Source organism: Pyxicephalus adspersus, chromosome 7 (assembly GCF_032062135.1).
Source record: "Pyxicephalus adspersus chromosome 7, UCB_Pads_2.0, whole genome shotgun sequence".
NCBI classification, from domain to species: domain Eukaryota; kingdom Metazoa; phylum Chordata; class Amphibia; order Anura; family Pyxicephalidae; genus Pyxicephalus; species Pyxicephalus adspersus.
Window position 1 is genome coordinate 35,983,977 of NC_092864.1, and position 19,143 is coordinate 36,003,119.

At 37.1% G+C, this 19,143-nt stretch overlaps 1 protein-coding gene across 1 annotated transcript in view; it reads right to left on the reverse strand.

Annotated features, from left to right (window-relative positions):
- LRP1B (LDL receptor related protein 1B) overlaps positions 1-19,143 on the reverse strand; it is a 500,403-nt gene that overhangs the window by 252,089 nt on the left and 229,171 nt on the right. The window contains 1 exon segment of the mRNA XM_072419083.1: positions 6,532-6,672. Coding sequence (XP_072275184.1) covers positions 6,532-6,672 — 141 coding nt within the window.

Below are 19,143 nucleotides of genomic sequence, written 5' to 3' on the forward strand. Positions count from 1 at the left end.
AACTGTATGTGGGAAAAACTGACAACAGATCTGAAATCTGCTTGAAAAACCGATTTAGAAAAGTTTGCTGTGGTTTCCGATGATTATCAAAACTAATTTTTTTTGTAAACCTGTGTAATATTATATACCAGTTTTTAATTTTCCCCTGACAGTTCAACACCTGGCCCAAACCCAACAATATGTTTGAATTATGATCTGTGGTTATGAAAGCTGTACAGCAAAAAATCATTTGTGCACATTGTTAGAAGGGTACAGTGATGGCCAACGCAGGCAACAATACATTTTCCCTTTATGCCATCTTCATTGATAGCAATCGAAATTATTGTACTTTAAAATGCATTGTTGCATATTTCCAATGTACATTCCAATGCACTTAATATTGGATGTCAGTCCGCATCATAATGTAGGAAATCCTAAGTAACGTATTGATCACAATTAATGAAGACACAATATAGTTCAATTACTGCAGTGCAAGGGGTTTGTCATGTAAACGCCCTGTTGAACTTAAATGAGAACTATGCATTTTTTTAAATTGAAAAAAACAAAAACAGATACAAGGCATCCTGAAAGCATGCTATCTAAAGGATGTTTCTATTTTCAATTTTGTCACATGAAAAGAATGTTATTTATTACATTTTTTTGCTTTGCTACATTTTCCCTGTGCCAGTGCCTGGCTTCTAGTTCCTTTTTACTAACAGAATTTTACCTATTACCCTAAAAATCTAGAAACATTTATTGTCCATTAATCACATAGAGCTCTATTTAAAAATACAGGGAATCAGTCATTCCTTCAAACATTCCCTAGTGGGGAGTCTTCCAGGTTTCAATAGTATTAATTTACACCCACCAGGGAATTTTGAAGGAATGCCAGATTCCCTGCTTTATAAATAAAATAATTATCCATTTTTGCAAAATTCTGCAGAAAAATCTGTATTTGTGTAATTTTTGGTAATTCTGCTCATCTCTAATCTAGTAGTTTTGTCGCTCAATTTTGCCACAATTGCATAGTTTGGTACATACCATGTATATCTGACCAATTGACTTCATTGTTGCCTGTGTTGGCTCTTTAATGTTATGTATATTTACATTTTGCCCACTGTGCTTAAGCTTTACCTATATTATTTTTCCTATTAATCACTGTCCATCGCTGTTCAAATAAAGTTGTATCTTGAACACTACGGGTCCTCTCGTCTACCGAACAGCCTTCCTATCCTCCTGTGTCAAGTGTCACATTGAATAATGAAGTGCCTAATTGTACTTTGGAATCCAGGAGAGGCAGCAAAGGAACCACCTTAAACACCACTAAACTGCACATTTTTCATACTAATGGAGCTTTTAAGGTACCTGCAGTGATACTGTTAATGGGCTTGTCTCTTATATTGATGATTTTGCCAATATATTCTTCAGAAGGAGATAACAATTTCATTCAATTTAAATGTACCCAACATTAAACAAGGAGCTTCTAAGTAGTCATTTGTCATTAAATCTGGATTTAAAATTCATGGGCTACCTTGTTTAAGTCATTTATTCCTGGTCTGACCTTTTCAGGATGTATGCTTCTGTTTTGTTGTTTGTAATGATAACAAAGCAAATGCAATCTCACAGAAAAATATGAAGCCAGTGGCAAATACAGTACAAATCAATTTGTGCATTGCAATGAATTATCTGAAGGGCCAAATCCTTTTATCCATTATTATTAATAATGATATGGTAATGTGAGCCTTTTCAATTTAATAACAATTATGAATTTGCAACAGATGTCAAAAGCAAGTACATTTAAGGCACATACCTTCCAGGGCTTTTTTAAGTTGCCCCCGTGAGCTTTAGACAAGTGAATAACACTCTAATCTTTACTAGGTCTCAGGTTTGAAACTGGGCCACTATCTCCAATGTGTTAGTATGTTCTCCCTGTCCTTGTGTGGGTTTCCTCCAGGCACTTTGGTTTCTTCCGACATCCCAAAAACATGCAGTTAGGTTGATTCCCTTCGCCCCAAAAATTGACTTTATTGGCATATGACTGTGATAGGGTTATTAGATTGTGAGCCCCATTAAGGGACAATTAGTAACATGAGTATGGACTTTGTAAAGCACTGCGTAATATGTCAGTGATATATAAATACCAGATAATAATAATAATTTGGATGAGTTGTTCTTTAAGACTTAGTCTACACAGATGTTTTCCCCAGTGTTTAACCTGAGGCTTTCAAAGCTCATGTTTGAAATTCCCATGCATTCCAATAGGCTAATCTACACCGTTTCCTTGAGATACTGTTCCTTGCAACGTTATGGGAATTAAAAAAACGCGGGTAAACGGGTCCATTGATTTTAATGGTGGTGTTTTCCTGTGTTTTTCGGTGTTTTCACGTGTAGTTTCCAGAGTTTTACAGTGGTTTAAAGGCAAGCTTTAAAATGCTAGTAAAAGTGCATAAAAACGCATATAAACGCAGTAGGAACATTTACATGTGTTTTTAAAACCGTTCATGTAGACCCAGCCTTTAAAAGCACCTGTAACATACTCAGCCATGTTAGAGGTCCGTATCGATAAAAAAGCAGATTAAAACATTCTGTAAAATTAAGAATAAAAGTAATTAGCAGATTGTAAATACATTTTAATCTTATTACTTTTTTTCTCAAGTCCTGTGAGTGCAAGTTCATATATATATATATATATATATATATATATATATATATATATTTATATGAAAGTCTCTTTCCCCCTGTGCTGTGAAATAACACAGGATTTTTTCCAATATTTCACCCTGTTTGAGGTCAGTCAAAGGCCATCATGGTGTGAATGGTGCCAGGCAGGTACACTCCATGGTCAATGACAAGTGATAAAACCACTCAGTTACATCGCCGTCCCCGAAGGAAAGGTTTATTACTGGATTATTAGAGAAGCAGACAGTCCAATTCCCCCATTTGATCAAGCTTACACTATCTGCTGTTTGGTAACTGTCAGTTGGCGTAGATATGAGGGCTTTACTTAAAAAAAAAACAATTATCTTTTAGCTTAAAGGTCGATACTACCTAAAAATGATATTTTAATTTTGTTTGAGGATTGATGTAATAAATTATATACTCAGGGTAAGATCTTCATACAAATATCCTACTGAAAGTGTAACTTTTGCACCTATCTACCCAGATATTTTTGTATTTCATATTACAGAGTATATTTTAGGGTTCTGGGTTTGCTTCCTAGGAGGTACCATATAGAAATAGTAGTCACCTTTCCTGTATTCCCCCGTTTTACTAATAGGCTGTGCCAGGGTTCAAAATGTTGTGGAGGGCTTGAAAAGCTCTTTCAAGCCATCACATGACAGTGGTGAATCTTGCATTTGCCCATGTAGGCAACCAGAGCTGGTTTGCAGAGGAACATTACATACAAGGGGAACCTTACATCTCCCCATACCAGGTAATTTAGTAGATTCTGGTGGCAATGTTGGCACAGAGAAGCTAATACAATCCATTTATAATTCCTATAAAATGTGTTTGTTAACTTACCTAGTACAGGTATTTGCAATACCAATATCTCTCTTCAAAATATTAACTCTGCCCTCCTTGGCTAATCACAAAACCACTGTGTATTACCCTTGACGTTTACAATTGAAATTGCCCTGATTGCCTACATAAAAAAAATAATTAGAGACAACCCTATGAGTATGTTCTCAATGGTAAATATACTCTACCTTGTGCAGCTCTGTACTTTTTCTTATTTTCTCTTAGGGATTTTTGTCTTAATAAGGATACGTCTCTAAGTACCAACTTGAAGAGCTTGTTCTCCATTTCTGCTTTAATATATTTTGAAATGGCATTTATTGATGTACTTATTCTCTAACCATTAGATTTATTTTGTTATGTTCTATTTGTATATAATACTATTTTATGTTCAACTTATATATAATAAAAATGATAAATTGATAATTTGACCTGATCCTTTTCAATCAATTTATATTATAAATACTCAGAATATATGATCTTATTAGAATGATAGCTCTACTATGGCTATGGCTATATGTATCCTTTGTCTTCTTGAAATATATATATATATTAATTAAAAAATCAGTTTATCATTTAAATATGAGTATCCAAAACATGTTACAATATGTAGCAATTGTATAAATGTATATTTTTTAAAAAATATTTACATTTATTATTTAAGCATATTATTAACATTATCATTATTATTACTACTAAAAATGTATTATAAGGCTTCTGACAAGCAGTTTTGCCTAGGTTAGGATAATGGCATCAGTTTTCTGCAGGCAGGATAAGTATTTCCGTACTCTCTTCTACTCTAGCAATCAGATTGGCACAATGAAACTTGATTGTAAGTCACAAGGTAAAAAGCTGCATAAGGGGTTAATCAGTGTAACACAGTCAGCACCTCAGTCCAGAAAATATATTGATCTTCCTTCCCCCTTCCCCTCTCAATAGAACAGAATGAAACCATATGTACAGTACTCATTCATTCATCTGTTCATTTTACAATTCTTTGATGTCCACTGAATATCTTTTCAGGGCTTTAGGCTGCATTCACATATTTGCATCGGAGCATGTACAAGGCACTAAAGGGGAACAGGTTTTTTTATGTATGACACCCTAAGGCACATATACAATAATGCTGGAATCATTTTTTGGATTTTTTTATGTGCACCTCAATGTATTTTGGCACATGTCTGTAAAGAGGATTGTTCTATCATTCTTATCCAAACACCAATTTATGGGCATTGAGACAATAAAATAATGTATGTCTTACAGATGTAAACTAAAACTAAATAAAAATAAAGGCAGAACATTTCTATGATTATAAAGCCATAACTTAGAAGCCTCCTCTTTTGCATGAAGCTGGACAAAATACAAAACCTTACAAAAGCCAGTAAAAACCTTTAATAAGACATGCCATACAATATTGTGAACAATACTATGCACTTCATGATACAGCAGTCAACTTATCCCTCAGCCCTCAAGTGCACAAATACCAAAGGGGATCAGTGAAACCTCTAAAACACATTACCTATTTTTAAAAATAAGACTGACAAGGTTGTGGTGCGGTACTGTTTCCTCATGCCAGTGAACTGTTGCCTCAGGGGGACTCTACAAGTAGCTTCTACCCATAGCAACCCCATAGGAAAAGGAAAGGGGCTGCAGTGAGTGGGACAGTACCCGCTGCTGCTAAATCCTCTTCTTTAAGAACCAGTGATTTGGTGCCACAGTGATCAAGTGGCCATCAGGGTCCTAGCCCTGGGGAGCCATGCAGGATTGCTTGATCCCAAGGCAGGTCTGAACCTTCTCTAAATAAAAAAATTAACTCCACTGTCAGGGCATGTTTGGGGCTTTCCTATTATTTGTAAAGAGAGAACATACAGACAGAAAAAAGGGATCACTACAGCTCGGAATGCCTCTAAAAATAACAATCATTAATTATCCATTTATGCAGGTATATGAGCGACGTTCCATTTAGAGAATGGGAAAAGCCTTTCCGGTGATATTCTGTCTGCAGATATATTAAGGTTCTAGACACGTTTTACACACAGGAAGCTTGTCATTGTGGCCAGAAAACATACTTTTTCTTGGATGTAGGGCAAGCAGATTAAGCAGCATCACTGTAACTAAACCAGGAATAAAGGTGGTCTATATTTAAACTGTGGCGTATCCACCACCATTAGACCAGCGTTTAAACTGGAATAGATTATGCAAACTGCAGTGTATGTTTGATCTTGGGATGCTCACACACTGATAACGGTCTTTAGAAAGTTGCAGTCACAAATTGACACTCTGCCAAGCCAGTTTTTTCAGAACCATCTTATTCATTGATCTATTGTGCTTCCTGGTGGTGCTAAAACTGGGAATCATGAATAATAGAGGAATCCTGAGAGGTTAATTAACACTCAGCAATTCACTGTTCATAGGAAATTATCGAAGAGACAAAAACACGGTTTGCAATGTGTAACTGGGGCCAGAAAAAAAATACTATATGGGTTTTAGACTGAACTTTAAACAACTAAATACACTGATGGGAGCTGTTTTACCTGTGAACGATATTTTTTTCTGTTCAGTCCTGAGATAACCAGAGCCCTATGTGGCAGAAGAGAACTGAGTTTCTTTTACTTTTTTTTTTTGCTGCAGTTAAGTAACACTTGCAGGCCTTGTCCCTCCCCTAGCTTGGGATTGGACAGTAAAGGAAAAGCAGCAGACTGATGTGTTCATCCCTCTGTCACTCTGCACTCTCATTCTCACTAGAAACACCTGTACGCATGCTGAATGCTAAAGTTTTGGCACCTTAAAGTTCCACTTTTTGACATCAGACAGGGCTTTATAGCAGACAGGGATAGACAATTTCCCTTCTACACTAAGTATTCTTATCTGATCTACCTGTGGGACTTTTGTCATCCTGTCATAGCCAAAAATCGGATTGAGGAAAAGAAGATGGTAGCACCTGCCATAGAATTGGCTATGTGAGTATCCATGGGTTTAGTGCAGCTTTAAAGATTAGATATTCAGTTTTATAGAATCATGAAAACAATAAATTACCTTGTTGGGCGTCTTTATCATACAGCTTCATGTGAACAACTCCTGCTGTTTTCTTCCTTACAATGGAGACTCCTCCGCCATCCCGTTTATTGCATGTTCCTATCCGGCCGAGATTTTGATCAGCCCACCAGAGCCGGTTATCTGTAAAATATTCAAGAAAAAAAAAAATCATTTTTAAGTATATATATTTATACAAAACCCAATCACTAAAACTTCATCAACATCTTAACATGTCATTTTAAAGGAATTTTATTTTAAAATAATATAATTTGATCTTGCCGTGGCCTTACTTTATCAGACACCAACTGTTGCTTTGTTACACTGGCCCTGATTTATTAAAGCTTTCCAAGGCTGGAGAGAATACACTTTTATCAGTGAAGCTGGGTGACCCAGCAAAGCTGGAATGGATTTCTTAAAAGTCATGAGCTGTTTGTTAGCAAATGTTTTTATTTCTGGACCAGATCCATTCCAGATTTGCTGGATCATCCAGCTTCAGTGAGGCAAGTGTATTCTCTCCAGCCTTGGAGAGTTTCATTAATCAGGGCCACTGTCTCAGACTTCCAATGGGGAAAATGGCTTGATTTTTTTTTAAAGCTCTCCAAGACTGGAGAAGATAAACTATTTTTAGGAGAAGTTGGGTGGTCCAAATTTTTTCATTTTCTTGCACATTTTTGGGTACTTCTGTAAATTTCCACCACATCGACGAAGCTAAGTGAATTATCCCTTGCAGAATGCTAAATAAGTGTCAGGTGTGTTGGGGAATAATTTATTATTGATATCCCTTCAGTTTACATAAAAGACTGTATATATAACACATTAGTTGTAAATAATAACATCAGTCTTTTGTTAGTAAAGGTCCGTGAAAAGATAATAGAATATTTGATACAATTGGTTTCAATGGCCAAACGCATTTTGCAGATAGGGTATTTTGCTTCTTCATGGGAGGAGTTCTGTTCCTCAGGACTTTCCCAAATTTAGGCAGGTTTGGTTCTTTTCTGGCATAGGACTGGGGTATTTTAGGACTGACCTCCATAGACCTCCCACTTACATTTTGTACTACCTGCACATGTAGAAGAGCTTCAGTTCCCTGTCACCTCTGGAATCTGAAAAAAGAATCCTACCCTGAATTCACAGTCCTTCTACATGAGCAACCACAGAATCGATGGTATTTACTCTACTTGTTCTATGAAGGTCCTCCACTGCTATTCTAGTTATTTTTCTAGAGATGTGACACAATCCATAATAAAGGGATTATTATCTATTTACATTGTACTAAGTAAGTAGCCTAAACTCTTTGAGTAAATCAACCCTCTGGTATTTGCAGCAGTTTACCTATGCAAGGCCCAACAGCCACAAGTCATTACTTAACAAAACATCTCAAGAAAAATATTTCTTGCTGCTCTCAGCTGCCACACTGTTTTGCTCAGGATCTTCCCTGTTTAGAGCACAGAATTAAAAGAAGGAGCATAAATATTTAATGAAAATGACGGATGCGCATTTGAATACCACTAATGGCGTGCAATAAATAAAGTGGAAATGAATATTCATTCCCACAGTGGTGATCGCTTGAATAATCTGCAACAATTTAGGTGAAAGCAGTGATAACTTTAATGCCTCAAGTAAACAAGAGGTAAAACAAAAAAATGAAAAAAAAGGAAAAACAGGCAATACGTTTGTCCTGGGATGAAGAACATTCTCTAGCAGTATTTTAGGATTTTGCACTGGAAAACTAGCCCAGGATTTTGGTGGACTAGTTTTCCAGAATGTTGATTTCACTGTAAGCTCTTATGTACCCCAAGTGTTACGATCCAGGTCTTGCCACTTTCACCTGAGGAACATCTCCTACCTGTCCTCAGAGACCACCAAACTCCTTGTACACACTCTTATCATCTCTCATCTGAACTACTGTAACATCCTCCGCTCTGGTGTTCCATTAATCTGACTCTCTCCTCTACCCAACCCATCTTTTTTAAACATGCCTACCTGTTTTCTTCTATCTCCTAAAACCCTCACTACTTTCCACCACTCCATATCCCCCTCCTATTGTGTCCTGCATCGCACACCTCCTAGATTGAAAGCTCTTCTGGGCAGAGTCCTCCGCTCCTCCTGTGTCATTGTTAGTATCTGTCTGTCATTTGCTACCCCTCTTTAATGTACTCTGAGCAGCACAGTTGCCATAATACTTGCCAATCCCGAGTTCTCCTGCACTTCCAGGGACTGAATGAACTCCCAAGCTTCTGCACAAGGGATACATCCTGGCCTGGCCAACCAAGATGGTTGGAGATCGCAATTAGGAACTAAAGAAGAAAGGAGCTGGAAGCACCCTATGTCAGAATGGGAGAGTTTTATGTCTTAGAATTATGGCAGAAAGATCTTTCTGTTGGTCTACCTAAGTATGTTCCTCTCTACCTACAATTTTTAGATGTCCTACTTGCCTACCTGTGTTACCTGTCCCAGCACCTCCTGTGCATTCAACACAAAAAAATGTGTGTTTCTCATTTTCAGAAAAGGCAACAATGATAGAGATAGTGATGACTCCTCACCATTCCTCCAAAAAAAAACCCTACACAGTAAGTGACATTTGACTATTCTTGATCTAACAAGAGATGTCACATAATTGAAAATCAATCACCTATTTATGACAAGGACCAAACACTGAACAATCAATCTAAATGTCTAAATCAATTGGCAATCAGTTTATATTCTGTCACAAATTGTTACATGCAACATGATGACATACAGACATCTTAGAGTACTTTAACCCACTCAACACCACTCACATTTCCACTTAGGTTTTCCTTTTGCTCAATTACATCAAGGTAAATGGAATTTATATGAGTTTTGTTTTACAATTTACAGGTAAATCCCGAACTGTACCTAATATGAAGGTTTTGTAAATCACATTCAGTGTTTTCACTTGCAATGTGTCTACTCCAGAAGAGTCAACCTTGGCACAGCCCCTTCACTCTTTGCTTGGAATAGTCTTCTCCCGTTTTTCTATACTCTCTGGGTAGCTTCCCTACATAATTTATGTAGCTACCAGGGGAGGAGAGGGTAATACTGTACAATCTGCTTTGCTGCCATCACTTGCAAGATGGTTGCTCCCACACACCACAAAGTTGAGGAGGCTTTTACAGGTAAATTTTATATATAAAATACTTTAAATGCACATATTGGGCCTGGTCATGGGAGAACCTGGGTTCTCCAGCAAACCTGGAATAGATTTCTGAAAATAAATTTGCTATTAGTTGGAAAATGTTTTTAATCATGTACCAGATCCATTCCAAGATTATTGGATCACCCAGCTTCTCCCAAACTAGCTACCAATTTACCAATGAATACTCTCTAAGGGAGGCATTCACCTATTCTCAAGCCTGAACACATTAATTTATGTCAATCACTTTTCTCATAGTATTTTATTTCATTGATGAGTTTTGCTAATTGAGTATCAAAATATTTAAAATTATGATGTAATTTAGGGCAATTGTAACAGGCGTGGCACGGCATAAAATACGGCTTTAGCAAGTTGAATAGTATGGCCAATTCTATAATGGCGATTATTAATATAATGGAATAAAATAGAGAAAAATTGGTCTTGGGTCAATACCAAACCAAATGGATTCCATGCTGGGAAAGATGAAGTCTAATTGGTGCTATGGGTAACAGCTACCGAATTGTCTATAATTACTTTGAGTCATCATTAGTAGAGGGACCTAGTAAATGCTGACCTCCTGTAGTTCGGGTTTAATAAATGACATTTTAGTATACAATACTTATTTCTCTCATTTAAGCATTCCATAGTTTTTAATGCTTTCAATAAATCATATTACATGTATTTATAATATTACAGGCAAAAGGCTAAATATGAATCAAAGTTAAACCAAAAACAGATAAATACACAGCTGAAATACATATTAGAGGAGTTTGTAATTCTGCCCAGGCAGACACCCCTGCCAGATGGCACAGTCAGGTCCTGTGCATCATCATCACTGCAGTATACAAAGAACCTGATAGATTATCATGGGTGATCCTGCCTGTTCAAGCAAACCTGGAATAACACTAGAGTTGCTTTTTTCTCATAAAATCATACACTACGCATGCGCACATCTCTCCAATATGTAAAATTGAATGCAACGCCTGTGCACATGTGCATGTTTTGTGAGAAAGAAAGCAACTCCCGTGTGCATGTTCAGGAGTTACATCACCACTGCCTTCCCACTCAAGGCATCCAAAGAGAAGCAAATTAGACAGAAGAAAACCAAGATGTCAAAGCAACATTGGGAACTGCAGTTGTAATAAGGGTGTTTTCACATAGTAGGCAATCAATCAATAATTGAAAATACTTTCACATTATGGCCAGAGCTCTTAAGGGCATCACGTTTAAATACCAGGCTATGTATTTTTATTAATCCAATGTAGAGGTGGTCTTTACCTATTTTTATTCATCAATGTTTGAATACATGGATAAAACCTGCTTATTATCACATCCACAAACGTACATCAATGTCCCCAAAGAAGTCTATTAGTAAACAAAGTTTCTGTTATTGCAGCTGCAGAAAACTGAATTTCAGGAACGTAGCCATTTGTGTCCTCTGGAATCGATTTTCTGACATTTGGAGAAAATATTTCTACATTGTCCCTCTCTTTCTGTTACAGTAAAGTGTATTCTCTGGTTTCATTAGTTTGCAGGATGGCTGTGGCGGTTGACACAGACAAATGTAAAATGCTACCTTCGGAGACAGAGAATAAAGAGAGAGATGCCAGGTTAAATGAGATCACACTGACCAAGATGGATAAGCAATGGGATGTCGAACTCATAATAGACCAATTATTCAGAAAGTTGGGCGAAAAATCTACACAAGCAAATGGCCCGAGCCCTGGTAGGGCGGCAAAATGGGCAACGGAGGGAATAGAAACGGAAAGGAAATAACATTACGGAACAATTTCAGAACAAGCCCCGTACAATGAGATCTGGGCCAGCCGTTTGTGACACAAATATAAATTGAATCTGGTGCTTTGAAATTGAGTAGGGTGGCAATGAAATTGAGCAACATGAGATTAATTTTCACTTGACAAGATGACAGGGGGAATTAGCAGTAAATAAATAAAATTACATTTTCTGAAATCTACGGAAATTGTCATGGCAACGAAACATGGGCCAGAAATTACTCACAATGTGTTTCTTTCATATTTTGGCATTTTTGGTAAAGATCTTAAAGTGTATACAAACCCAAACTATAATATATTACTGGTAGCCCATTAGACACTTCTTATGTTAACTTTTTTCTTGCAATATGCCTCTTAACTTGCTAGCAAATATGACCACATCAGGAAGAGTCAATTATCTGGCACAGCCTTCTGCCTCCTTGCATATCATAGCTCATTTTTACCACTGGAAATGTCTAATGTCTGGATGACCCAGCTCTTTTACCTCTTCTTTAATATAGCTGCCAGTGAGGAGTGATAGGGCACAATTTGGTACACATTTATCAATACATGTCAACCCATGTGCACAGCTTTTCCATTGGTTCTAGTTTACACCAATGTGCTGCATTGTCCAAAAAAGTTCAGGTGCCTTTTAAAGGTGCAATAAAGCAAACTGAAAGCCCTGTTGAATTAATACGCAGCACATGTATAATGTCTTTTGTGAATGACCATCAGCTTCTATTTTTGATTTCATTGACTGACAGAGCTAAATAACAAAGCATAACATTTAAAATAAAAACACATAAAGAATGCATAAAAAACAACATCAATATAGATGAACACTCATGAACACTCACAAAATTACACAAAGAAATGCACATGTAAAGGAATGAACCCAGCCTTAAAGAAGAAGAATACATATAAGTGTACCTGTCATGCACAGGCTATGTAGCTGCATTTACTGGATCGTCTTTCCAACAACCCTGATTTTACACACATTCTTTTGCAAGTGATAAAGATTTTTTTTAAACTACTATTTTTTTTTACTTATCACCTTTTTTACTTTCACTTATCTAAAAAAAAAAAGTTGCATGGGGTAAGTCTTTGAATCCAAAATGCACTAATTCAAAAATATTGTACACTTTCATATACAGTGCAATATCCTGTGTGTCCCTTATCCTAAACTAACCCACCCTCCCCCTCAATTTATATTAGCCAAGATTGTATACATCCAGTGCTGTCTTGGCTGCACCAGTGCAATTTGGCCCCATAGGTTTCCATAGGGATGGTATATTGATTTATCTACCAGCCCCACAGAAGGCTATGGTTCCAAAATGCACAGGTGCAGCCAAAACAGAGCAAAGTATTAATGATTAGAAGAAACCCTGACTGCTGAACCACACTAAGAATAACCCAATGTGTGTAGGGAGGGGGATTGTTTTAACCAGAAGGGTTAGGGGGCACACAAGTTAAAGCAGAACTAAAGTTCCTCTTTTTAGAATTCTTGATCAGGCAGATCATTGTTGCAGAAAAGGACAGACGATGGCCCTTCTGGTATAATCCCACCTACCAGCCTGATTGCTCCAGGTATCCATCAAAAAGTTAAACAAAGCATGTGCAGTTCATTTTGGTTGCAAGGATACATGGTAACCCTGGCATTCCCTACATGTGCTGGGAATACATTATCATTAAAGATGAGCGAGCAAATGTATTAAATTCAGTCTCGCAGCGAAAATTGCCTGTTCTCGCTTACCAAACATGTAGGCGAGAACAGCCTTTGTAAATTTGTCGGGCGACTGAAGCCCTTTACTAGTTGTATGTGTTCTTGGATAGAGTTTCTTTATCCAGGAACACAGTGTGAGTCTTATGGCTGGCTGCTCATGAATGAATGCAGCGTGGGAAAAATCCTCTGACTTTTCCCACAGTCGCGTTCATTCATAAACGCAAGCCGCATGACTCAATCTGAGGAGTATCGTGGCTGCATTTATGAATGGAGTCGTGAGAATCCTCCTCTCAGTGAGAGATCCCCGGGCACTACAGGCAAGCCCTCATTCTGACCTGTAGTGCCCGGGGATCGCTCACTGACAGGAGGATTCCCATGGCTTTTTTTTATGAATGCAGCCACGGTAATCCTCCTATAGTGATTTTCTGGATTTTCAAGGGTTTCGCAAAATTTCGCCTAACATTTCGCAGACCCATCACAACTTTCATTACATTTTTGCGGGAATGCCAGAGTAATTCTCGCACATCCCTAATTATCATCTTTGTCCAACAAATTAAGTTGGCTGCATATCATCTACAGAAGAAAGAAGATGGTGGCACTCTGCAAAGGAATGGGGACAGGCAAGTATGGAGGGTTTAGTTTATGTGCAGTTACTCATTAAACAATACAGAAAATACAGTTTATTTGAAATTTTATGTGCAATAATTGATGCAATTTTGTCAGCTTAAATTAAAAAAACAAAAAAAACAAATAAAAAATCTACACTGTCTATGACTTATCTTAAGAAATATTGGATTATACAAATCGCATGCGGGCCGTAAAAATAAACACAAATGCGATTCATGATTCATGAAATCTGTTTTCTGTTTTCATCTAAATTGAAGTAATTATTTTTCTTGAGTTAAGATGCATTTTATCTTCTCTCAATTAAGGAAGGAGAAATGTACCGTAGTAATTAAGAGTAAATATAAAACTGATTGCACAAAAAAAGCCAATTAGCTGACAAAATTTCTCACTTTGTTTTTTTTTATTTTGTGATCATTATGGTACATTTTTATTTTCTCATAAGTGAACGAGGCGCTGCACTGTACGGATGAGCTGTACCAATGACACATGGAATGCTGTGCACAAGGTCACCACCCCCGGCAGCAAGGTCCCTGAAATGTCCAAAGAAGCAGTTTGAATTGTCAAAATGCACAAGGGAGCAGTGCGGTTTTGGCAAATAACAGTAACGTGAAGGGTAAATGAGCCTCTGGTATATGTTAAAATGATAATAAAAGTCACCAGAGAGTCTGTTTTTAAAGCATAGAAGAAATAAGTTGCTTTTATAAGATTTGTCACAATTGAGTAACTTGGTTTTTTTTTTTCTTACTGGATGTTAAAAGAAAACTAGAGCATTCTGATATAAATTAGCAAACAAATAATTAGGAATACCCATTCAATCTGATCAGCCAATTGCATGGCAGCAGATTAACGAATTTAGGCATGTAGACATTGGGGCTCTCCAAAACTGGATAAGTTAGATTTGTGTCGAAAATGGTTGGCCCAGATCTTATTGTACGGGGCTTGTTCTGCAATTGTTCGGTAATGTTATTTCATGGTTATTGGTGCCAGGTGGACTGCTCTGTGTATTTCAGAAGTTGCTAATCTGAGATCAGCTGATATTTTCAAGCACAACCATTCATAGGGTTTCCAAAGAATAGTCCAAAATAGGAGAACTATCCAGTGAGTGGTAAGTAAGTCAAATAATCAGTGGTTGCAACCAAGGTATACAGAACAGCATCTCTGATTGCACAACATGTTGAAATTTGTTGCAGTTGGGTTACAGCAGCATGAGACCACAACAGGTGCCAAACATGTCAGCTAAGTAGAAGCACCCAAGGCTACAATTTGAATCAAAATCGGACAAAGAAAATTGGAAAAATGTTGCTTGGTCTGATGAGTCTTGATTTCTAATGTGAAATAGTAGGGTTAGCAATAAAGGCAATGGTCCGGGCTGGTGGTGTAATGATTTTGGGATGTTTCCTTGCCGTACTTTGGGCGCCTTAGTACAAATTGAACATCCTTTAAATTCACTGCATAAAAATATGCTTCTTATAGTGTATGCAAAGACAAAGTTTTGTGTTAGGCTTTGAACATTTTAGGAACATTTTGGCTTTAAAAAGGTACTAAACCTTAGGGAAACTCACCTGTCCTTGTTCGATCACAGGCACCACCATCTTGTCCCTTCTTCTCTTCCACATCTTGATCTTCATCCATCTTGATTTACAAGCACAGGATAATGTAACTCCTGTACAGGCAGACGAGGGTTGATTCAGTCCCGACGCCCAATGGAAAAGCCAGGAGGTGCCAGGTACCCCTTGCAACTAACACTGAGCTGTGAATGCACATCTTAGCGAATTTTAACGGATGGGCAGCAATCAGACAAGAAAGAATACTTCTTGCAGAAGAAATCTTCTGTCCCTTACTGCAACAAGGACCTACCCAACTTTAGTTTCACTTTAAGGAGCTTTCCTGTTTCATATACAGGACTGAAAATGAAGGGGGATTGTTCGAGCAGGACACAATAATTTGAATGGAGTTTTAATAATCCCTCACTTCATTCAAAAGAAAAACTTATGGAATTTTAGATCAAGTAGATGTTCAGTATCATTGAAATTAAACTTTTATATTTTGTTCCCCAAACTTTCCTCTCTATGTTTTAATGGTAAGAACATAAACAGATCAACAAAACTGTTTTTAGAACAGGCTTTACTTAGTCTCTAGGTTATTCTGCACAAGGTTATCTCATCACCAGCAATTTGATAATTGCCAATCTGTGGATACAGAAGTAACAGGCTCCCTGCTACTACAATTACAGGAAATGGAGAGACAATAATGCCCTTAATATGTTTGTTCTGTTCTGCTATGAGCCCCTACTTATCACTACATTACTGCTATGGCAACTGCTTCTCACTCAGCAATTATTAATAAGTGTGATCACATAGAGGCATTGCCTTAATGTGCACTTGTCATCTGTTAACACGTAAAAAGAAATTTTCGATTAGTAGTTAAAACATTTTAGTGTATATGCAGATTTTTGTTTTTACAATAAACAATCCTGGAACAAAGCCAGACTGCAATTTAAAAACTTGTCTTAGTACATATAGCTATGGTATTCTCTAGTTACCCATGATTATATGGCATCTACTTTGACTACTAAACCCAACTGGCTTCTGAAAAGGAATGATGAGTTAGGTTTGTGGAAAACTTTGGGTGTTTGCAACTTGCATATTTATTTGTGGCAGAAAAAAAAGTTTGATAATATTAATAGTAGGCAGTGATCCAATTTTTATTATATTTGTTAGCTTATAATCTGTCTTATAATGTGATTAGAATGTGCAGTAAACAGCCCATTTTCTGGCTGGACGACATCCAACATTATTTAGCCAGCCTGACTATCACTGGCCCACCCCCTTCAATAATTGGGTTTAATTTCTTTTAATTGTGAAGGCTTAGAATCCCAGTTACCACAGTTTTTTTTGTTTCTGAAAGCTATGTACAGCACTTTTCAGGCTCCTCCCACAAGCCATGATCTGCCTGTATTGCATAATTTGTCACAAACAGCCAAGGGTGATGTAATTAAGACTAACATAAGTAACATATTTGAAATTGAAAATTTCCACTTAATAACTGAATTAGTATGTTGATGAGGGTGAAGAACCAGCAAGGCAAACTATAGGCAGAATAAACTTGAGCTTTAGGGTTTGGAGAGCTAGAGCTGGAGAGAGGCTGAGGATATATAAGTGGAGGTGAGCAACTAGCAGATGTAGGTACACTGAACCAAAAGACACATTAGGTACAATTCTGTGACTGTGTTCTATGATCTGTGGTATGTAAATATGCCACTGGTGGTCTTTAGTTAATGCAGTGGCTCTTTCTAGGAGGTCTGGGGCCATCCAACATTTGCAATTGATTTTCAGCTATGCTTCTAAATAGGGTGAATTGGAGATAGGCCTGGGCCCCTATTAGATAGCCATCTTAGTTCTTCCTGTCTTCAGAGGTAGTGAATAAAATCCAAATTATCACAAGGGGTTAGACCCATCATTGGCTCTACTCCTTATTCTATTCTATCCAAAGCAACGAAAACTTTTTGCCTTGACTATGTTTCAGACTAAAAGAAAGATTAAAAAAATGTACTTTACCAACTTTGTAGATCAGAACATAATAAATAAAGTAATATATAATAAATCACACCTTACATTCCTTCTTTAATCAACATGTGCAACTGTAAAAAATCATTTCCATCGATGCCAACTGCATTCCTATTAAGCAGAACAAAACAGATCATCCCACACAACAACTCACCTGCTTTGCTTATAATTAACGCCAAAGCACGAAAAGCTTCTTAGTTATACCACACAAGCAACAAAACCACCAAAAGCTTTTCAGCCCTTTGAGTTAATTTCTCATATGCTTCATTTATTTTATTTTTCATTTTTTTTAGCGATTTGTTTTGAAAAACACTAAGCACTTTCAAAAAGAAAAAGAAAAACAAAACAAAAGTTAAAATCATTACGGCTCATTAAAGTAATTTTCTATTTGACACATTTACTAATTAAAGTTCTGATCTGAAGGGGAGCACATGATGTAAGTACATAACGAAGAAAAAAAAAAGTGCCGGTTCCAATTAAGGACAAGCGAAACATTTTTGAATATCAAACAGCGTAATTATTGTAGGCACGAATATGAAAATGATAATTTTGTTTCTCTCTCTCCTTCTGTAAGGTTTTTGGTGAAGGTTCTTGAAAGAAAATAAATATTCATAAAGTCAATGGATGCTTTGAAATGAGCGTTATTTGGGAACAAAGTAACATTGTCTCACTACTGACGCGTCCGTTTCACTTTGGAGATTTGGAAAGGCAACTGATGGGCAATTAGTTTTCATTAATGGCGGACCCAGCACTTACAAAAGTCAACTGTGTGCAGTACTTAGTACTGGGCATCCTGCCTAGATATATTTTATATATTACCATCCCGGTAATGAATGGTGTAATAGTAATTAGGGGACTGATGGCTTAGAAAATGGAGGTGCACACATTAGAGATTTCTCCGTCTACCATCTGTTGAATATCACTATTTAAATATTTAAAGGGGCACGCTGGTCAAGAATGAATATTAAAGATATAGGTATGCAGACTTCTGACACTGCAAGATGTTTAGCTGTCTCTAACTTTAGACTGGATAAACATTGTATGAGTTGCATTTAACACAGTAATATGCATTTTTTAAAATGTATTGCAGTACATTTTATGGGGTTTTTTTTGCTGAGAAGTGAAATCACTTTTTTATATGGCATTGTTGTGCATTTGCAAAACTTGCAATTAAAATTGCAAGTGCATTTAAATGCAGTGAAGGAGCTTTATGTAAGTAGTGTTGGACAAATTTGCCTCTGTTTAGTTCACTGACAGTTCATCAAATTGAATTGAGTTTTTAGGTTTATTCGTAGCTGAACTTGAATCTCATTGAAGTCTATGATAGAGGAAAATTCAGCAGACAAACACTAAGCATGGCTTAGCTAATTCAGCCAACGGGCTGTTACAGCTGTCATAGTTTGGGGCAGGGTACTCTCCTCCTCCTGTGTCATTATTAGTATCTGTCTGTCACTTGCAACCCCTATTTAATGTAGAGTGCTGCGTAATTAATTAACCCTAAAGCTTTGCTTTGATTAAAAAAAAACTTCTACATTGTTAAAAAAAGGCAGTTCAATATGCTCAGGACCTTTCTAGATAAGATATAGGTCAGCACGTGTGTGCACCCCCTCTCCTATCCATAAAAGGTTCCCTTTTATCCATAAAAGGTTACCTAAACATAATATATATATTATGTTTAGGTAAAATTTACCATTGCAAGATCCTTTGCTGTGATGTATAGTGACGTATCGATCCAGGGAGGCCTGCAGCAGGGGACTGAGCGTAGGGCCG